Consider the following 23,898-nt stretch of genomic DNA (forward strand, 5'->3'; position numbering starts at 1 on the left):
GAAGTGGAACGAAATGTATTGGATATTTCAAACTTTTTTAACAAATAAAAAACTGAAAAATTGGGCGTGCAAAATTATTCAGCCCCCTTAAGTTAATACTTTGTAGCGCCACCTTTTGCTGCGATTACAGCTGTAAGTCACTTGGGGTATGTCTCTATCAGTTTTGCACATCGAGAGACTGAAATTTTTGCCCATTCCTCCTTGCAAAACAGCTCGAGCTCAGTGAGGTTGGATGGAGAGCGTTTGTGAACAGCAGTTTTCAGTTCTTTCCACAGATTCTCGATTGGATTCAGGTCTGGACTTTGACTTGGCCATTCTAACAACTGGATATGTTTATTTGTGAACCATTCCATTGTAGATTTTGCTTTATGTTTTGGATCATTGTCTTGTTGGAAGACAAATCTCCGTCCCAGTCTCAGGTCTTTTGCAGACTCCATCAGGTTTTCTTCCAGAATGGTCCTGTATTTGGCTCCATCCATCTTCCCATCAATTTTAACCATCTTCCCTGCCCCTGCTGAAGAAAAGCAGGCCCAAACCATGATGCTGCCACCACCATGTTTGACAGTGGGGATGATGTGTTCAGGGTGATGAGCTGTGTTGCTTTTACGCCAAACATAACGTTTTGCATTGTTGCCAAAAGTTTGATTTTGGTTTCATCTGACCAGAGCACCTTCTTCCACATGTTTGGTGTGTCTCCCAGGTGGCTAGTGACAAACTTTAAACGACACTTTTTATGGATATCTTTAAGAAATGGCTTTCTTCTTGCCACTCTTCCATAAAGACCAGATTTGTGCAGTATACGACTGATTGTTGTCCAATGGACAGAGTCTCCCACCTCAGCTGTAGATCTCTGCAGTTCATCCAGAGTGATCATGGGCCTCTTGGCTGCATCTCTGATCAGTCTTCTCCTTGTATGAGCTAAAAGTTTAGAGGGACGGCCGGGTCTTCGTAGATTTGCAGTGGTCTGATACTCCTTCCATTTCAATATTATCGCTTGCACCGTGCTCCTTGGGATGTTTAAAGCTTGGGAAATCTTTTTGTATCCAAATCCGGCTTTAAACTTCTCCACAACAGTATCTCGGACCTGCCTGGTGTGTTCCTTGTTCTTCATGATGCTCTCTGCGCTTTAAACGGACCTCTGAGACTATCACAGAGCAGGTGCATTTATACGGAGACTTGATTACACACAGGTGGATTCTATTTATCATCATTAGTCATTTAGGTCAACATTGGATCATTCAGAGATCCTCACTGAACTTCTGGAGAGAGTTTGCTGCACTGAAAGTAAAGGGGCTGAATAATTTTGCACGGTCAATTTTTCAGTTTTTTATTTGTTAAAAAAGTTTGAAATATCCAATAAATTTCGTTCCACTTCATAATTGTGTCCCACTTGTTGTTGATTCTTCACAAAAAATTACAGTTTTATATCTTTATGTTTGAAGCCTGAAATGTGGCAAAAGGTCGAAAAGTTCAAGGGGGCCGAATACTTTCGCAAGGTACTGTACATGGCGGAGGCTTAATCAAGCTAGTTGTCTTGATTACTTTCTTATGTCATTCACACTGGCACCAAAAGTTTAAAAAGTGTTGATAGGGGACAGAATGCGGTCGGACCATCAAATAATTGGCATATACATTACTCTTACAGAATTTCCATGTGGGTGAGGATATTGGAAATTTTATCAAAGCCTTTGTATGACAACTTGTTTTTACCAGGACAGAATAATTTATAACTGACTTTTTCCTACATAACATAGTACAGCAGATTCCCTTATTGTATGGGACACTTTTAAATGTGCTTTTAGAGGTCATGCAATTCAATCGTTAAAACAAATACAATTTAGGTAAAAATAATTCATATTAACAAAGGAAATAGAGGGACTAACAGTATAGATAGATATCAATAAAAACTGTATCATAGAGGCACAGAATAAGTTAGAGGAAAAACAAAAAGAAATGGAGGAACTTATTCAAGAAATATCAAGTGTAATATATTTTAAAAAATAAAGCGAACTGGATGGAATATGGGGGAAAATGCATCAAATAATTTTTTCATCTTCAACATAGAAATGCTACCAAATTTGTTACACGTTTTTTGTTGTTGCTATTATTCATGTAAAATGAACAGTTGTACAGAAAGACTCATGTGAAGGCCAAATGACAGAGGAGGAACTTGATGCAATTAAAGACTTTAAGTCTGGGACAACTCCAGGGCTGGATGACATACCAGTTGAGGTGTACCAAACATTTTTTGATGTACTCACAGGACCATTATTAGCATGTTTTAACCAGTCCTATAAAAATGGTAGATCATAAGATACTCAATAAGGTCTGATATAATTATTAATGAAACAGGGCCCAAGTGGTAAATATAAAGATCCAGTCCATTTAAAACATTTGAGGCCCCTTGTTGTTGTGATGCAAAAACTCTAGCAAAGTGAGAGAGGGAGGATAATTAAATAGAATTAAAAAGGTATTGTCGGATATTATTCATCCTAATCAGACATGGATGATACATTGGAGATAATATAAGACAAGCACTGGAAACAATAGAACACTATGAAAAATCTGGGAAACCATAGCTGACTTTGAAAATAATTTTGATAAAGTACGACTGGAATTCATATATAAATGCCTGGAATATTTCAATTTGGGAGAAACTCTTATACAATGGGTTTAAGTTATGTATAGTAACCTTAGGTGTTAAAAAGTAAATAAAGGCTAGTTCGCAGAAAGTATTCAACTGTCAAGAGGTGTAAAATAAGGTTGTCCACTATCGGCATTTATATTTATTATGGCAATCGAAATGTTAGCTATTAAAATCAGATCCAACAATAATATCAACGGGCTACAAATCCAGGGCTTAAAAATACGTGTCATTGTACACTGATGATTCATGTTTTCTTTTAAATCCACAATTTAGATCCCTCCACAGCTTCATAGAGGATCTAGATAATTTTTCTAACCTCTCTGGACTACAACCAAATTATGATCAGTGTACTATATTACATATTGGATCACAAAAAAATTCAACTTTTAAATGACTGTGTAGTTTACCAATAAAATGGTCTGACCGTGAAGTGGACATACTCGGTATTCATATCCCGAAATAAATAAATAATCTCACTACAATACATTGTAATAGAAAGTTAGCAAAAATAGATAAGATCTTGCTACCATAGAAAAGAAAATAACTGTCTATTTGTAGAAATCTCACCCTGATTAACTCTTTAGTCATATCACAGTTTACCTATTTGCTTATGGCCTTGCCTACACCTAGCGAAGTTTTTTTTTAAATTAAATGAGCAAAAAATGGAAAGTTGGTTGCAATTTCAGTTTAATCCCCCAGAAAAGACAGAACAAATATTACAACAAATATGATGGTTAAACTCAAATATATAAATGTATATATATATATATAAATATATATATATTTTTAATTCTAAATAAAATTGTATAATCTTTGTAAATTATAAATAAATAGGACTGGTGGAGTTATGTCACACATGCAGCAAACAAAATGGAAATGTTGTCACGCCCTGACCATAGAGATCCTTATTATTCTCTATGTTTGGTTAGGTCAGGGTGTGACTCGGGTGGGGAAGTCTATGTTTTCTGTTTCTTTGTTTTTGGGCCAGTGTGGTTCCCAATCAGAGGCAGCTGTCTATCGTTGTCTCTGATTGGGAATCATACTTAGGCAGCCTGTTTTCCACCTGTGTTTGTGGGAGGTTGTTTTCTGTTTAGCATCTGTGCCTGACAGAACTGTGCGCTTTCGTTTTTTCGCCTTTTGTTTGAGTGTGTTGTGAAATAAAGAATCATGAACACTTACCACGCTGCGCCTTGGTCCACTTCTCCTTCTTACGACGAGCGTTACAAATGTCTGCTCTACTCAAAATTACAACCAACTAATTGCGGCATTAGCACAAAAGAAAGGCAAGTGGAAGGGAGAGAAAGTAAGGAACTTACCTGTCGACCCTGCATTAAATACCAAAATTGGTAAAAGAAAATTGTGATAAATAAAAAAGTATACCAGTTTCATTTAAGGACCAAAAAATTGACAGCTGTGCCATATAGATTACAAAATAGTTGGGAAGAGATTTTCGATGTACCAATTCCATGGGACATGGTTTATGAACTGATACACAAAACAATGCTATATTCAAAATCTTTCAGTTTAAATTATTATACAAAATTCTTGTAACCAATATAATACCAATATAATATATATATATATATATATATATATATATATATATATATATATATATATATATATGGGGGATACAACCATCCCAGCGTTGCAGATTTTGATGCTAAGAGGCAGAATCATTAGATAATTTGTTTTGGTACTGTCCATATGTAGCTTGTTTTTGGTCGCAGGTTCAGGAATGGCTGAAGAATTGCAACATTTACCTGGAGCTAACTCTGCAAATAGCACTGCTGGGTGATAAGAAAAGTCATAGTCAATCGATCAATTATATAACAATGTTTATCATTAATTTACAATCTGTAGAAAATTTTTGTTAAACTTTTGTGAGGTTTTGTGAAACATCACAGCAGTGTTGAAAAATATAAGGCAAATATACATAAAAATAGATAGATGGGAGGGGTTGAGTGGAGCTGAAGGGGGGGACTAAAAATAATAAGATAACTAATGTAATGTCACGTCCTGACCAGTAAAGAGTCTATTTGTTATTGTAGTTTGGTCAGGACGTAGCAGAGGGTATTTGTTTTCATGGGTTTTGTGTATGGGTTTAGTTAAAGGGTATTTTGTGTAGAGTGTTTCTGGGGTTTATTTGGTGTAAGTGTCTAAGTAGAGGGGGTAGTTTATTTAAGTGGTTTGTGGGGTGTGTGTATTATATAGGGGTATTTGATTTATGTGTTCCGGGGTGTTGGGTATGTCTTGTGTTTGTATTTCTAGGGGGCTGGTCTAGTATTGTATTTCTGTGTTGGCCTGGTATGGCTCTCAATCAGGAACAGCTGTACATCGTTGTTGCTGATTGAGAGTCATACTTAGGTCAAGTGTTTTCACCTGTCACTTTGTGGGAGGTTGTTGCTGTGTATAGCTTTGTGCCTTACCGGCCTGTTCTTTGTTGTTGTGTTTTTTGTATACGTGTTTGTTTTGGTTTTCCTTCTTTATCCTTAATAAAAAGAAGATGAGTGTACATAGTCCCGCTGCGTTTTGGTCCACTCCTTACGACAACCGTTACACGTAAAATATACTGTGTCCGTAAAATATATATAAGTTCTGAACTTTTGTGAAACACCACAGTTGAAAAATGTATGGCAAATAAAACTAAAACTGGATGGTCTGGATGGTCTTCAGCGATATATGGGAGGGGTTGAGAGAAGGATGGGACTAAAAACAAAAAAGATAACCATTGTAAAATATACTGCGTCCGTAAAATGTATATAGTATGTATAAACTGGAAGAGAAGACTAAGCGTTGTTGTCCATTAGTTTACTCCAATTAGGGGAGGGGTGGTGGGTCAGGGGAAAATAGTAAAGTAAAATATACAGTACCAATCAAAAGCCTGGAACACCTACTCATTCAAGGGTTTTTCTTTATTTTACTATTTTCTACATTGTAGAATAATAGTGAAGACATCACAACTTTGAAATAACACATATGGAATCATGTAGTAACCAAAAAAGTGTTAAACAAATCAAAATATATGTGGGAACTCCTTCAAGACCGTTGGAAAAGCATTCCAGGTGAAGCTGGTTGAGAGAATGCAAAGAGTGTGCAAAGCTGTCATCAATGCAAAGGGTGGCTACTTTGAAGAATCTCAAATCTCAAATATATTTTGATTTGTTTATTTATTTTATTTTGTATTTAACCTTTGTTTAACTAAGCAAGCCAGTTAAGAACAAATTCTTATTTACAATGACGGCCTACCAAAAGGCAAAAGGCCTCCTGCGGGGACGAGGGCCTGGGATTAAAAATAAAAACATTATAAATTGCAGATACTGTAGATGTGTTATTTCATAGTTTTGATGTCTTCATTATTATATTTATTAAAATAAAGAAAAAACATAGAATGAGTAGGTGTGTCAACTTTTGACTGGTACCGTATATTTACAAAAAATATATATGGGGGATTGGACATGATGTAGACAATAACATTGATGGAAGCCACAATATATCAGCAATGTTAAAGCTGATCTACCCGCTAAAGAAAAAGTAGTGGAGGTATGCTGAAAAATTAGATGGCAACATTCTTTTGTCTTCATACCTTTGAAAACGTCTTTCCTCCTTTAAGCTCCTGCAATGACAAGAAGAAGCAGATTAAATACCTGAAGCACAAACTCATGTGTGCTGCCAACACTTTCAGAAGAAACACACCTTCTTTCCTTCTATAGTCTATTCTACAGCATATGACATTAAGTGGCTAGGATTCATATTTCAAGTGCATTCAAACACTAGGAGACTAAACAAATTAAAGGAATGAACCACTTGAAAAGTTTGATTAGAAATGATCATGTTAATCTTTTCATTCTGAATAATCTTACAGAATGTGGTTTTAACAGTGGGCATGCTACACTAGAAGAAAAGGTGCCTTATAAAACCAAGTAGGTGTGTGAAAAGTCTGGGAATGTCTCATTTACATCAGAGTTGGAGATAAAAAGTAAGGGAGAAGGCTTCCATTAACATGGTATGCTTAATACCAGAGTAACTACAGATTCATGTTCTTATAACAGGTTAATAATGTAACTACGAGGCACTTTTGAGACAGAGAGAGCTTGGGCAAAAAAGCTTACGCAGTAAGTAAAAGTTACATTTTAGAAAGACACTACAGCAGGGCAACATTTTCTCACTGCATAGGCTGTTTTGCACTAGGAAAATGTCTCCCCAATGTTGTCTACACGACACCATTATTTGGTACAGGTAAAACACTAGACAATTGATAGTACCATTATTTGGCAGGTTAAAACACTACAGAATGGACAGTACCATTATTTGGCAGGGTAAATGACTAGAGCAGGGGTTGATGGGAGATGAAATTACCTTGCGTACAGAAACCCTGCAGATGCATCGGTCCAGGACTCCAGTGGTAGGATTGGCACTCATTTTACAGACGAAGGAGAACTTCTTTTTCCAACGAACACAGTTCTGCTGAACCTCCTCCCTATAGACAGACAGAGATCATCATCGCGATCATCATCATCAATCATTATCCTCATACCATTATCATCGTCAATATTATCAGTTTCTCTAGCTGTTTTTGGCATCCCTCTGGCCAATGCTTACTGTACAGTACATAATCAAGAGCCAAGCTCAAAAGTACAGCAAATTAAAACCACCTGCTCTGCTGTAGCACAGACAGAAGGGGTAACCCAGACACATCACAGGGGCTATAAAGCTGAAGCATCCGTTTAGAAAGTTCTCACCACCAAATATTGTAGTTAAAGGAAGTCCAGTCGCGGGTAGTGGATGAGGATGAAACTAGGTGAAACTGGGCAGACATTCTGCTAATGTCTCATCGATGAAACATCTGATCTCAATACATTTTTCTGCTCCCAATACTAGAATCTGTTACGAACACAGTGCACAAAGTTTTATAGACTTGATATTTTGCCAGTTTTAAAAAATTGCGTTGTTTAGAAGAGGTGCAAGGTCGAATTGAGTTTGTGCACACGCGCACTTCACAGAGGTGGCTTCCCTAACGGAAGCGCCAATAGGATCTCACTAGCTCGTGCTTGGCTTTTCCCACCTCCTTGCTTGTTCTGCCTACTAAGCTTAATTTGCTAACACTGTAAATGACACAGATTAACTATCTCGGGTTAGTTATAAATATCTTTGGCAGTAGTAAAGGGACTATTACACACATCAGATACATTACACTGCCAAAGACAGAGTTCTACTGCTTGGAAAGCCCCTTATGTTCAATGCTTAATGCTACTACACTGCCACCAATGACTAACTAGAGAATGAAACCTAAAGTCAGATTGTAAGTGTGTGTGTGCGTGTGTGTGTGCGTGCATGCTTGGTGCATAGGTATGAAGTTATTTTCTGCATATGATTCCTCTTTTCGATGCCAAACCCACCACTGGTGTGTGTGGCCGAAGAGCTCTATTTTCATGTCATCCAACAAATGTAAATTCCTGGAGTTTGTTAAATGGCATTGGCACTTGGATTGGAACTGATTTGTCAATAACAGCTGGTGCGCGATGTCTAATATTAACAGGGCACACCTGTTAATTGAAATGCATTCCAGGTGACTACTTCATGAAGCTGGTTGAGAGAATGCCAAGTGTGTACAAAGCTATCATCAAGGCAAAGGGTGGCTACTTAGAAGAATATATTTTGATTTGTTTAAAACAAATTGGTTACTACATGATTCCATATGTGTAATTTCATAGTTTTGATGTCTTCACTATTATTCTACAATGTAGAACATAGTAAAAATAAAGAAAAACCCTTGAATGAGTTGGTGTGTCTAAACTTTTGACTGGTACTGTATGTGGACCATAGTTGGTTGTACTCGGACGCACAGAAAAACAAATACATCAACATCAACACATAACACTCAACAACAGCACTTAAAGTTCACTTGAGATTGGTTGACTTCGATTGCGTCGGGGCACTCTCCTAACTGGACCCTCTGTCTCTTCAATGAGGCGCCATCGGAGTCGGAGCTTCCCGAGCAATAGTCTTATCCTTCACAGGTTTTCTTCCGTGGCTCTACAGTAGTCACTGTCACAGCAGTGCTTTGGCAATACAGAGACATAGAATAGAATATTACTTTATTGTCCATCTCACAAAGGAAATTACACATTAGATAGTTTTAGACAGGAGCACAGGGGCCCTGGAACTAACTGGGCTACTTACCAATATCGTCCTCTGGTCTCTTCCTCTTACTTAGAGCAGTAGTTGTCAACCGGTTTCTGTTCCACCAAGTACATTTGGTGGTACATGAGGGGTAAAATCCCCTCGTGCATTTTACCAGTAAGTCTATGATCGCATGATTCTTCTCAAGTACCATTTGTGGATAGGCCAAGTGGATAGGTCCTAGTACCCCTGGTTGAGAACTGCTCTTAGGATGTGCCCTCGCTGGTTAGAATTGTTTCCATGGCCTGAAAAAGTTGTAATACTTGAATTTACCTCAAGATTCTGAAAATACATTTTGGCTCAGTAATTCTGCTATTTATCTTTCTAGTGTTGTGTGTTAGCTTATAACCCCTACACTCTTCCTTTCCTGAGTTAAACTATAAGGCATGTATAGCTCAAGGAGGAAGTGAAAAAGAAAGAGAAAGAGAGGAAGACAGTGAGACCGAGACAGAGAGAGACATTGATGACACGTTGCCTGTAGTCTAGACAAAACAAAAGGGGAAAGATTCTCTGACTAAAAAATCTCACGTAAATGAACAGGGAACTTGTAGCACTCTGCTGACATAGGTGGAGTAGTGAAAGTTTACATTTCCTGATTTTTTTAAAAGTGTGGCCTGTGAGCAAAAAGAAAGTATGGCCTTTGTATGGACATCCCGTTGTCAAGTTTGGTTGTGTAGTACCAATAGTCTTCTTCTCCTCCTTTCGTTCACTACTGTCTTTCATGACTACTGTGTGTTCCATGGTTGTCATGGCGCCATCAGGTCACCTGCTTGGGGTTTATGTCTTGCTGGAAGATCCAATTGCGGCCAAGTTTCAGCCTCCTGGCAGAGGCAACCAGGTTTTGGGCTAAAACGTCCTACTGGATAAAGTTCATGAATCCATTGACGTTAACAAGAGCCACAGGACCAGTGGAAGCAAAATAGCTCCATAACATCAAAGATCCACCACCACATTTTATAGTAGGTATGTTTTTTTCTTCAGCATATGATGCCTCTTTTCATTGCCAAACCCACCACTGGTGTGCGTGGCCAAATAGTTATAATTTCATGTCACCTGACAATAGCATCAAATCAAAATCAAATCAAACTTTATTTGTCACATGCACCGAATATAACAAGTTTAGACCTTATCGTGAAATGCTTACTTATAAGCCCTTAACCAACAGTGCAGTTCAAGAAGAGTTAAACTAAAGTAAAAAATGAATAAAAAGTAACACAATAACGAGGCTATATACAGGGGGCACCGGTACCAAGTCAGTGTGCGGGGGTGCAGGTCAGAGGTCATTTGTACATGTAGGTAGGGGTGAAGTGACAAAATGCATATATAATAAGCAGCGAGTAGCAGCAGTGTACAAAACAACATGTGGGGGGGAGGTCAATGTAATAGTCCGGTGGCCATTTGATTAATTGTTCAGCAGTCTTATGGCTTGGGGGTAGAAGCTGTTAAGGAGCCTTTTGGTCCTAGACTTGGCGCTCCGGTACCGCTTGCATTACGGTAGCAGAGAAAACAATTTATGACTTGGGTTACTGGAGTCTCTGACAATTTTATGGGCTTTCCTCTGACACCGCCTATTATATTGGTTCTGGATTGCAGGAAGCTGGCCCCAGTGATGTACTGGGCCATACGCACTACCCTCTGTAGCGCCTTACGGTCAGATGCCGAGTAGTTGCCATACTAGGCGGTGATGCAACCGATCAGATGCTCTCGATGGTGCAGCTGTAGAACGTTTTGAGGTTCTGGGGACCCATGCCAAATATTTCAGTCTCCTGAGGGGGAAAAGGTTTTGTTGAGCACTCATCACGACTGTCTTGGTGTGTTTGGACCATGATAGATCGTTGGTGATGTGGACACCAAGGAACTTTAAACTCTTGACCCGGTCCAATACAGCCACGTTGATGTTAATGGGGGCCTGTTCGGCTCGCCTTTTCCTGTAGTCCACGATCAGCTCCTTTGTCTTGCTCACATTGAGGGACAGGTTGTTGACCTGGCACCACACTGCCAGTCCAGGATCCAGTTGCAGAGGGAGGTGTTTAGTCCCAGGGTCCTTAGCTTAGTGATGAGCTTCGTGGGCACTATGATGAGGAACGCTGAGCTGTAGTCAATGAACAGCATTCTCGCATAGGTGTTCCTTTTGTCCAGGTGGGAAAGGGCAGTGTGGAGTGTGATTGAGTTTGCGTCATCTGTGGATCTGTTGGGGCGGTGTGCAAATTGGAGTGGGTCTAGGGTATCCGGGAGGATGCTGTTGATGTGAGCCATGACCAGCCTTTCAAAGCACTTCATGGCTACCAATGTGAGTGCTACCGGGCGGTAATCATTTAGGCAGGTTACCTCTGCTTCCTTGGGCACAGGGACTATGGTGGTCTGCTTGAAACATGTTTGTATTACAGACTCAGTCAGGGAGAGGTTGAAAATGTCATTGAAGACACTTGCAAGTTGGTTCGCACATGCTTTGAATACACGTCCTGGTAATCCATCTGGCTCCGCGGCTTTGTGAATGTTGACCTGTTTAACCTGTTAGGGCTAGGGGGCAGTATTTACACGGCCGGATAAAAAACGTACCCGATTTAATCTGGTTACTACTCCTGCCCAGTAACTAGAATATGCATATAATGATTGGCTTTGGATAGAAAACACCCTAAAGTTTCTAAAACTGTTTGAATGGTGTCTGTGAGTATAACAGAACTCATATGGCAGGTAAAAACCTGAGAAGATTTCATGCAGGAAGTGGCCTGTCTGACAAGGTGTCGTTCTTCTTGTCTCTGTTTATTGAAGAGTCAGGATCTTAGCTGTAACGTGACACTTCCTACGGCTCCCATAGGCTCTCAGAGCCCAGGAAAAAGCTGAACGATATCGAGGCAGCCCCAGGCTGAAACACATTATCGCTTTTGCCAAGTGGCCGATCAGAGGACACGCTACAAGACCATGGTGCTTGCCTACGGAGCTGTGAGGGGAACGGCACCTCCGTACCTTCAGGCTCTGATCAGGCCCTACACCCAAACAAGGGCACTGCGTTCATCCACCTCTGGCCTGCTGGCCCCCCTACCTCTGAGGAAGCACGGTTCCCGCTCAGCCCAGTCCAAACTGTTCGCTGCTCTGGCACCCCAATGGTGGAACAAGCTCCCTCACGACGCCAGGACAGCGGAGTCAATCACCACCTTCCGGAGACACCGGAAACCCCACCTCTTTAAGGAATACCTGGGATAGGATAAAGTAATCCTTCTAACCCCCCCCCCCTTAAAAGATTTAGATGCACTATTGTAAGTGGTTGTTCCACTGGATATCATAAGGTGAATGCACCAATTTGTAAGTCGCTCTGGATAAGAGCGTCTGCTAAGTGACTTAAATGTAAATGTAAAGTCTTCGAAAGCCAAGTCAACAAACAGACACACACACACACACACACACGCGCACACACACACACTGCACAGATCTGCTGATGTGGCCTTGACCGTGCGATCCACACATGGACGAACAAACACACACACACACACACTTTACCGTTGGCTAGAAAGATCCACTGCACAACACAATGTACAGTAACTATCTATTTTAGAGTTTAATTGTACATATAGAAACAACGCTTCATGTGCTGTAGAACACATACACACAACCAAAAACACACACAGACACGTTTGCACCCCAAATACAGATGGAACACATCTGTCTCCAATCTGGGCTGCATAAATGGAAAAGCCCCTGACAGATTCCAGGGAACATCTGGATACCCACATGAAAAAATACTACAGCTTACTATAGAATACTACAGTAATTACTAAAGAATTCTATAGTAAATTGTAGTACTGTATACCATAGAATACTATACTACCCACTGTAGTATCCCTCAATCATGTGTAGTACTTACTATATAACGTTGTAGCATACTGTAGAATACTATAGTTAATACTACAGTAACGTCCGCAAAAACACTACGGTCCGCAAAAACACTACTCCACTTTTTTAACTACAGTAAAAACTGCAGTATTGGCTGTACTACAGACACCTGTCGTAGTCGTGGGAAAGACTCATTGTTATCTTTTCGTAAAACAACTGGTTGCAGTAAAGAGCCAATCTGGACACTAAGGAGATCCTGAGGGAAATCGACGAGTACCAACAGCTTTACGCTATGGAGGAACAACATACTCCATCATGGAATGATCTGACCACCTCACAAAATAACTTTAACACGACAAGAAAAAGAAAAACAGATTCATCTACAGACACGGACGATTTACTTACCATTGAGGTAGAGGCTAGTGCTCTGGCTGGAATCCATGCAACACTGGAAAAGTTGTGTGAGGAGGTAGCAGGGCTTAGGGGGAGTTTGGAGTTCAGCCAGAGTGAAATTCTCACGCTCCAAAGAGAAAACAAGACACTCACAGCCAAGGTAAAAATCCACGATTGTCGACTCAGGGAAAACAGGGTGATGAAGGAGTCGCTACTAGACATACAAAGTCGTAGCATGTGTGAAAATCTCATTTTTTCTGGGATTCCTGAGGACGCATGCAATAATCCAGAGGGCGCGATTAGAGAAGTCATGCAATCTGCCTTGAAACTTCATATAGAGACTGTAAACAAGGTGGCTTTCCACCGAGTACACAGATTTGGAGCTCGGAGCGACAAGACCAAGGGTCCCCGACCGATCATTGCAAAATTTGAACACTACCAACAAAAGGAGCTGATCAAAAGCAGGGGAAGGGAGCTTAACCTGTTAGGGTATAGGGGGCAGTATTTTCACGGCTGGATAAAAAAATGTACCCGATTTAATCTGGTTACTAATCCTACCCAGTAACTACAATATGCATATACTTATTATATATGGATAGAAAACACCCTAAAGTTTCAAAAACAGTTTGAATGGTGTCTGTGAGTATAACAGAACTCATTTGGCAGGCAAAACCCTGAGACAGATTCTGACAGGAAGTGGATACCTGATGTGTTGAATTGACTTTAAGCCTATACCATTGAAAAACAAAGGGGGTGAGGAATGTTTTGGCACTTCCTATTGCTTCCACAAGATGTCCCCAGCCTTTACAAAGTGTTTTGAGTCTTCTACAGTGAGATCTGACTGAAGAAGAGCTTTGGAACGGCGATGGCCCATTAGACACCTGGCGTGCGAGTTGATGGTGGGTACTCTCATTCCGAAACGTTTTAAAAGAGAACCCAATGGTCCGCCTTGAATTTTATTCATGTTCTGGTTAAAAAAGGCCCTAATGATTTATGCGATACAACGTTTGACATGTTTGAACGAACGTAAATATATTTTTTCCGTTCGTGATGTGAAGTGAAGTCCGGCTGGCTTAGATCATGTGCTACAACACGGAGGTTTTTGGACATAAATGATGAGCTTTTTTGAACAAAACTACATTCGTTATGGACCTGGGATTCTTTGGAAGTGACATCTGATGAAGAGAATCAAAGGTAATGGATTATTTACATAGTATTTTCGATTTTAGATCTCTCCAACATGGCGGTTAGTCTGTGTCGCAATGCGTATTTTTCTGCCGCAGTGCTCAGATTATTGCAAAGTGTGATTTCCCAGTAAGGTTAATTTTAAATCTGTTCAAGAGATGTAAATCTATAATTCTTTGAATGACAATATAATATTTTACCAATGTTTTCTAATATTAATTAATTATTTTGTTGTCATGACTTGACTGCCGGTATTGGAGGGAAACGATTTCCTGAACATCAACGCCATAGTAAAACCCTGTTTTTAGATATAAATATGAACTTGATAGAACTAAAAATGCATGCATTGTCTAACATAATGTCCTAGGAGTGTCATCTGATGGAGATTGTAAAAGGTTAGTGCATAATTTTAGCTGATTTTATGGTTTTGGTGACGCCTGTCTTTGAATCGACAATGCATTACACACAGCTATTGTCAATGTACTCTCCTAACATAACCTAACTTTATGCTTTCCCCATAAAACCTTTTTGAAATCGGACAACGTGGTTAGATTAAGGAGATGTTTATCTTTCAAAGGGTGTAAGTTAGTTGTATGTTTGAGAAATTTGAATTTTGACATTTATTTGGTTTCAAATTTGCCGCTCTTGAAATGCACCTGCTGTTGATAGGGTGCGCCACGGGTGGCACGCTAACGTCCCACATAGCCCCAAGAAGTTAAAGGGACCAAATTCGGTCTCAATGACCAATTTCCAAGGGAGATAAACGAACGTCGTAAGAGACTGTATCCGGTACAAAGACAACAAAGGGAGAATGGTAAGCGTTCCTTTATCATTATGGACAAACTATTTATAGATGGACAGCTATTCCGAGACAGCTCCATAACGCTGTGGCTGTACTAAATTCTACAGAGACTTCAGGTTACAAAAAAAAGAAGGTATGGGAACTGTAAAAATATCTGAACATTATGAAGTGGATAAAAACACACACGTACTCAATTACATGCTTGCTTACACATACGGACTTATACATATACACACACACCTGATCTCGCTCTCTTCTCTCACTCTCTCTTTCTCTCTTTTCTCTTCTCTCCCTCTCTCTCTCTATTGTCGAGAACTGTTTTAGAATTGAATGTGTTTATTGTTTGTCTATCTTCTTTATGTATTTGTCTACAAGTTTATATATGTTTACAACAAGCAATGGGAAGATGTCAGAATAGGGGTATTGGGGAATAATAACATATTGCACGCAATACATTTGTACTGTAGTGAAGCCATCTCTAGAGTAATGCAAGGTCTCTTTCATGATCATGTGAAACGTCAATTGCTATGGAAATGCTGAGATGTGTTTTCAATTATGTTAAAGGTAATTATGATGCAACTATGATGGTGATACGATATGGATTACAATTATCATCATGAAAATTAAGGCTATACGCACTACATGTTACACACATAGACACTCAACCATGCAAATTGGCAGAGTTATTATTTATTTGGACATTGCACATTATAGTCTTACTCTTATACAGACTTCGTACACACTCTCACTATTTCACATCCAATATCATACACATCAACCTACTCAGATTTGCTACACACATAATATCTTGTCTCAATTTTCTAACATCTGTATCATTGGCACACAGGCAAACAGGCTAGGGAATAAAACAAATATTGCTAGAACCTATTTGTTGAATTCTAAATATCAGACATTTGAAAGCTCTAGTTTTGACCTTCATAATACCTCTGATGGCAGTAACTTTACAAGCACTAATTATGGTCAATTTAGACTGAGAATAGTATCTAGTTATGGTAAGGTGTGTAATAAGTATAGCCAGTTATAATTGTAATGGATTAGCAGATTATAAAAAAAGAAGATCAGTCTTTTCGTGGCTAAAAGAAAAGGAATATAACATATACTGTTTACAGGAAACTCACTCTACATCCTTAGACGAAGTTGCTTGGAAAAAGGAATGGGGTGGTGAAATAATTTTCTGTAATGGACAAAGGAACTCAAAGGGTGTGGAGTGCTCTACCGGTCTCCCTGTGGCTCAGTTGGTAGAGCATGGTGTTTGCAATGGTGTTTGCAATGCCAGGGTTGTGGGTTTGATTCCCACGGGGGGCCAGTATGAGAAAAAAAAAAAGAATGTATAAATTGAAATGTATGCATTCACTACTGTAAGTTGCTCTGGATAAGAGCGTCTGCTAAAATGTAATGATATTAATGAACAAAAATGTCGATCTGAATGTGCACATAGTCAGGAATGATTCACAAGTAAGGTGGATCCTTATGAAGGTGGATGAAAAAGAGATTTGGCTCATTAATCTATATGGTCCAAATCAGGATGATCCACACTTCTTCAAAAACATTTATACCAATTTATTGAACTTACAGGCAACAAATGATCTAATCATTATGGTAGGAGACTATAACACAGTGTTAACTACCTCAATGGACCGTAAAGGTAATCACTCTACAAACTATCATCACCGTGCCCTCAAGAAAATAAATATTATATAAATAATAAATAAATAACAATAAATAAATAATAAATATATCATAAATATTATGAACACATTAGAAATAGTGGATTTTTGGAGACTAAAAAAAAAAACCCTACCTAGTGAGATATACATGGAGGAGACTTAATCAAGCTAGTCGTCTTGACTACTTTCTTGTCTCTTTCTCTCTTGCATCAAAGGTTAAAAAAGTTTTAATAGGAGACAGAATGCGATCGGATCATCATCTAATTGGCATTCACATAACTCTTGCAGATTTTCCACGTGGATGGGGATATTGGAAATGTAATCAAAGTTTACTGGAGGACAACTTATTTTTAACTAAGACAAAATAATTTATAACTGAATTTTTCCAGTATAATATAGGTTCAGCAAATCCCCTTATTCTTTGGGATACCTTTAAATGTACCTTCAGGGGTCATTCAATTCAATATTCATCAATAATAAAAAAAGCAGTTTCTGGCTAAAGAGACAAGACGAACAAGGGAAATCCATGAACTAATAGTACAGGTAGATAGCAATAAAAACAATACTACAGAGATACAAAATAAGGAGGAAAAACAAAAAGACCTTGAGGAACTTATTCAAGAATGATCTAATGTAATCTATTACAAAAATAAAGCAAACTGGATGGAATATGGAGAAAAATGCAAAACATTCTTCCAGAATCTCCAATACAGGAACGTTAACAAAAATTATTTGCAGAAACTCGTTACTGAAGATCTACGATTCTCTGAATGATATTTTAAAAGAGGAAGCTAATTATTTTAGGCGCAGATGTTCTCTTTTCTGTCTCATCCTCTCCCACCGAATGAAGATTATGGTAAGGAATTCTTTCCAAATAATATAAAAAATGGAAAATTAACAAATGTACAGAAAGATCAGTGCGAAGGCCAAATTACAGAGAAATAACTTTTTGAGGCTATTAAATCCTTTCAGTCTAGAAAAACCCTAGTGCTTGATGGCATACCGGTATAGGTACATCAAGTTTTTTTTAATATATACTAAAAGCTCCATTGTTAGATTGTTTTAACTACTCCTATAGAAATTGTAGTTTGTCAGGTACTCAGCAGGAAGGTCTGATTACTCTATTATTAAAACAAGACCCAGATGGCAAATATAAAGACCCAGTCTATCTAAAAAAAACTGGAGGCCCCTTACACTTCAATGTTGTGATGCAAAAAATACTAGTAAAATGCATAGCACTCAGAATTAAAAGGGTTTTACCAGGTAGTGTTCATCCTGATCAGACAGGTTTTTTACATGGATGATATATTGGAGATAATATACGACAACTACTAGAAATAATAGGACATCATGAAACATATAAGAAGCCAGGAATGGTATTTATAGTGGATTTTGAAAAGGCATTTGATAAAGTAAGACTAGATTTTATTTATAAATGCCTGGATTTTTTCAATTTTGGCAATTCTCTTATAAAATGGGTAAAAATAATGTATAGCATCCCCAGGTGTAAAATAGTAAATAACGGCTACTTCTCAGAGAGTTTTGAATTGTCAAGAGGAGTTAAACAAAGGTGTCCACTGTCACCATATCTATTCGTTATGGCCATCAAGATGCTAGCTATTAAAATCAGATCCAATAACAACATTAGAGGATTAGAAATCCAAGGCTTAAAAACAAAGGTGTCCATGTATGCCGATGACTCAAGTTTTATTTTAAGTTCGCAAGCTAGATCCCTGCAATCTCTCATTGAAGATCTAGATAACTTTTTTGTACTCTCTGGACTAAAACCTAGTGTACAATATTACATATTGGACCCTTAAAAAATACAACTTTTACATTACCCTGCAGTTTACCTATAAAATGGGCTGATGGTAAAGTAGACATAGTCGGTATTCATATCACAAAAGATATAAATAAGCTCTCCACAATGAATTTCAATAGAAAACTTGTAAAAATAGACAAGATCCTGCAACCACGGAGAGGTAAATACCTGTCTATTTATGGAAAAATTGACCTGATTAACTCCTTAGTTATATCTCCGTTTACTCATTTACTGATGGCGCTGCCAACTCCTGATGATTTGTTTTTCAAATCATATGAGCAAAAAATATTTTTGCTTTATATTTTGCTTTATCTGGGACGCTAAACCAGACAAAATAAAATGTGCCTATCTATATAATGAATATGAATTGGGTGGGTTGAGATTATTAAATATAAAAACACTAAACCTCTCTCTAAAATCTTCACTCATTCAAAAGTTTACTTTGAACCCTAAATGGTTCTCAAGTAGATTACTAAGAAAAGCCCATCCAATGTTTAAAAATTGCCTTTGTGCAGATTGCCATGTCTCATTTTCGATTAATTTAAAATTATACTTTTTCAAAGTATCTCTCTTTTTCAAACAAGCATTGCAGAATTTCAATTTCATCCCCCTGAAAAAATAGAACAAATATTATGGCTGAACTCAAATGTGCTGGTTGATAAAATACCTGTATTTATAGGAAAGATGTTTGAAAGAGGTATTTTGTTCTTAAATTATATTGTAAATTGGAATGGTAGAGTTATGTCCTTCATGGAGTTATCAGAATTGTACGGAACGGTCTGCTCAATCCAAGAGTACAACCAATTGATTACAGCATTACCCCAAAAATGGAGGAGGCAGGTGGCAGCGGGAGGAGGTAGGGAACTGGTCTGTCTGCCCAATATAAAGGATCAAAACGGTCAGAGGAATAAAAGTAGCATAAATAGGAAAGTATACCAGTTTAATTTGAGGACCAGGATGTTGACAACTGTGCCATACAGAAGCAAAATTGTTGGGAAGAGATTTTTGATGTACCGATTCCATGGTACAGGGTGTATGAGTTGATATATAAAACAACGCAAACTTCAAGACTTTGTGCTGTTCAGCTAAAATTATTAAATAGAATTCTTGCCACCAACAAAATGTTGAATATTTGGGGCATAAAATCATTGAATCTCTGCAGATTTTGTTGTGAGGATACAGAATCAATAGACCATTTATTTTGGTATTGCCCTCAGGTAGCCTGTTTCTGGTCTCAGGTTCAGGAATGGCTGAAAATGCATAGCATTGATCTAAAATTTACCCTAGAATAGTGCTGTTAGGAGATCTGGAAAGACCGGGTCAGTCAATTACTAATATACTAGTACTCTTAGTAAAAGTATTTATCTTCAACTCGCAATATGTGGATTCTATTCGATTAGATAGATTGAAATTGTACGTTAAACATCACAGCATAGTTGAAAGATATGTGTTGCGTAGAAATCCGAAGTGGGTGGCCAGCAGAGATAGATGGGATGGGCTGAGGGAAGCTGAGGGTTGGTATGTAAAATTGGAGACAAGTGGGAGTGGAGTTGCTGTGTGGGAGATAGAATGATGGTCAAAGATAAAAGTAAAAAAATACAAATAAACAGTCAAAATAAAACATAATAAAAAGTACATTTGAATGACACTAAGTATCTGTGTTTTTACAACTAATGCCGGTTTGCCTGAGGCTGAGGCTGATTCCGTGCAGGTGTTTGTACACATGCATATACACACACTCTCATTCAAATACACACATACAAGAACACACACATACATGTAATAGTGCCAGACATGCACACAAACATATACAGTTGGCATTGCTGTTATGATTTTAGTTGTTCTTGATGTCCTTTGTTTTAAATTTATTATTTTGTTTTATTTAACTTTTTTTGCATTGTTGTTTGCTGTTTTCTTCTGTTTTTTCCTTTTTTCTCTTTAGTTCAATCTCTTGGTTGTTAGTGCATTGGGGGGTTCTTGGGGGTGGGGAATGGAATTAATTGTATTTTTTATTTTTCTTCCTGGGGGGGACTGTGGGAGGGGTCTCGAATGGTTGGGGGACAGCTATTGGGGAACTGTGGGGGATCTTGGAGGGTTCGGGTTCACGTTTTTTGGCCTGGTGGTAGATCGGTCAACATGCCCTTGAGCAGGGCATTGACCCTGTATGCTTTTGTGTGTCGCTCTGAATGGGAATCTGTTGGATGACTGGTATGATGTAGTTGTTGAGCGACTTCACTGCAAGTATATTGTATGATTCGAATATTCAATAAAAAAATATCTATATTTTTTTAACTGCAGTATTTAACTTGCATATACCCTACCCATTCCCCCCCCATATCACAATTTGTGCCACCCATAACTGAAAAACCCACATGCCAATCTAGACCATATATTGTGTTCCCTACAGCTTACAGAAAAGAGCAGAACTCTGAACTATCCTTTCACACCCCAGTCCTCCCTACCTCCTAACAGGTTAAGGAAAATGTGCTATTTTAGCATTTCTCCAGTAGGTTTCCTGAAGGAGAAAGTCTCAACTTCTATGTCAAAGATAATAAAACAAAAACATTGTAGTAAATACTACAGTAAATACTGCAGTATGCTACAGTCTGCAAAAACACTACAGTAAATAAAACAGTAATGTCCACAAAAACACTACAGTAAATGCTACAGTATACTAAAATCTGCAAAAATACTACATTAATTACTGTAGTATATTTGTATTTAGTATGGATCCCCACTCTTCCTGGAGTCCAGCAAAATTAAGGCAGTTTATCCAATTTTAAAAACATTACAATACATTCACAGATTTTACAACACACTCTATGCCCTCAGGCCCCTACTACCACATATCTTCAGTACTAAATCCATGTATAGTATGTATAGTGCATATGTTATCGTGTATGTGTGTGTCGTGTATGCATGTGTCTGTGCCAATGTTTGTGTTGCGTCACAGTCCCTGCTGTTCCATGAGGTGTATTTTTATTTTTATCACAAAACATGAAACATGACATAATACAGAACATTAATAGACAAGAACAGCTCATGGACAGAACTACATACTTTAAAAAATGGCACACATAGCCTACATACTGTATCAATACATACACACAAAATATATATGTCAAATAGGGGAGAGGCATGGTGTCGTGAGGTGTTGCTTTATCTGTTTTTTTTTACACCAGGTTTGCTGTTCATTTGAGCAATATGAGATGGAAGTTCCATGCAATAATGGCTCTATTATAATACTGTACACTTTCTTGAATTTGTTCTGGATTTGGGGACTATGAAAAGACCCCAGATGGCATGTCTGGTGGGGTAAGTGTGTGTGTGTGTCAGAGCTGTATGTAAGTTGACTATGCAAACCATTTGGAATTTTCAACACATTATTGTTTCTTATAAAAACAAATAAGTGATGCAGTCAGTCTCAACTCTTATGCATAGTATTTATATTAGCCCTCTGATTACAATGAAGAGCAAAACGTGCCGATTGGTTCTGGGCCAGCTGCAGCTTAACTAGGGCTTTCTAAGCAGCACTTGACCACACGGCTAGACAATGATCAAGAAAAGACAAAACTAGAGTCGACTTTGTGGAGTGTGGTGTCAAAAAAGCAGAATATCTCTATTATGGACAGACTCTCCCCATCCTTACAACCATTGAATCTATATGTTTTGACCATGACATTTTACAATCTAAGGTAACACCAAGTAATTTAGTCTCCTAAACTTGTTCAACAGCCACACCATTCATTACCAGATTCAGCCGAGGTCTAGAGCTTAGGGAATGATTTTTACCAAACACAATACTCTTAGTTTTAGAGATGTTCAGGACCAGTTTATTACTGGCCACCCAATCCCAAACTGACTGCAACTCCTTGTTAGGGGTTTCAGTGACTTCATCAGCTGTGGTTTCTGACACAAGCTCTGTTTAATGCAAGTGGTATGTCATTGGTAAAAATAGGAAAAAGAAGAGGGCCTAGAAAACTGCCCTAGATAGGAGATGGCCATAAAGTCAGCTACCATCCTCAGTAGCCTTCCATCTAAGTTGTTTATGCCAGGATGTTTGTCATTACTGATCGATAACAATAATTGTTTCACCTTTCCCACACTAACTTTACAAAATTCTGACTTACAATGCTTTTCTTTCATTATTAGTTTATTTATGCATAAATACGATGGCTCAATGTTCGTTGTTTAAATTTCCTGCTTAAGTTTGCCCACTTTGCCAATTAAGTAATCATTAAAATAATTGGTAACATCACATTCTTTTGTGATGAATAAGCCATCTGAATCGATGAAAGACGAAGTTGAATTTGTCTTTCTGCCCATAATTTCATTTAAAATATGCCAAAGATTTTTTTCCATCATTCTTTATATCATTGATATTGGCTTCATAATACAGTTTCTTCTTCTTTCTGTTAAGTTTAGTCACACCATTTCTCAATTTGCAGTAAGTCAGCCAGTCAGATGTGCAGCCAGCTTCAACCATAACATTTTTACATTTCTCATCAATCCATGGAACATAAACAGTTATAACAGCCAGTTTCTTAACAGATGCATGTTTATCAATAATTGGAAGAAGCAATTTCATAAATTCTGGATGTTCCTTATTAATCACATCAGACCAACAAATATTTTTTACATAATCCACTTACGAGTCACAGCAAAATATTTTGTACGATCTCTTATACACTATTTTAGGCCCAGCTTTTGGAACCTTGGTTCTCCTAGATATAGCCACTATATTGTAACCATTGCATCCAATGGGTATGGGCACAGCTTTAGAACAGAGTTCTACGGTATTAGTAAAGATGTGATCGATACATGTGGATGATCTTGTTCCTGTAGTGTTTGTAAACACACTGGTAGTTTGATTAATTACCTGAACCAGATTACAGGCACTGGTTACAGTATGTAGCTTCCTCTTGAGCGGACAGCTTGACGAAAACTAGTCAATATTCACGTCCCCAGAAAGAAACTTCTCTGTTTACATCACATACACTATCAAGCATTTCACACACATTATTTAGATACTGACTGTTAGCACTTGGTGGCCTGTAGCAACACCCAAAAATAATAGCTATTTTCAGGTCTCTCCAGAGATGTTCGATCGGGTTCAAGTCCGGGCTCTGGCTGGGCCACTCAAGGACATTCAGAGACTTGTCCTGAAGCCACTTCTGTGTGCTTAGGGTCGTTGTCCTGTTGGAAGGTGAACCTTTGCCCCAGTCTGAGGTCCTGAGCACTCTGGAGCAGGTTTTCATTCTTCACTGTAGGTATGGTGCCTGGTTTCCTCCAGACTTGATGCATGGCATTCAGGCCAAAGGGTTCAATTTCGGTTTTATCAGACCAG

At 38.4% G+C, this 23,898-nt stretch overlaps 1 protein-coding gene across 1 annotated transcript in view; it reads right to left on the bottom strand.

The window, feature by feature from the left end:
• LOC115203747 (protein FAM102A) overlaps nt 1-23,898 on the bottom strand; it is a 77,168-nt gene that overhangs the window by 25,271 nt on the left and 27,999 nt on the right. Inside the window, exons 3-4 of the mRNA XM_029768697.1 lie at nt 7,007-7,127; nt 6,234-6,263 (exon numbers count right to left, since the gene is read on the bottom strand). Coding sequence (XP_029624557.1) covers nt 6,234-6,263; nt 7,007-7,127 — 151 coding nt within the window. The remainder of the gene's footprint in view (nt 1-6,233; nt 6,264-7,006; nt 7,128-23,898) is intronic.

Source organism: Salmo trutta, chromosome 12 (assembly GCF_901001165.1).
Source record: "Salmo trutta chromosome 12, fSalTru1.1, whole genome shotgun sequence".
Classification (NCBI taxonomy): domain Eukaryota; kingdom Metazoa; phylum Chordata; class Actinopteri; order Salmoniformes; family Salmonidae; genus Salmo; species Salmo trutta.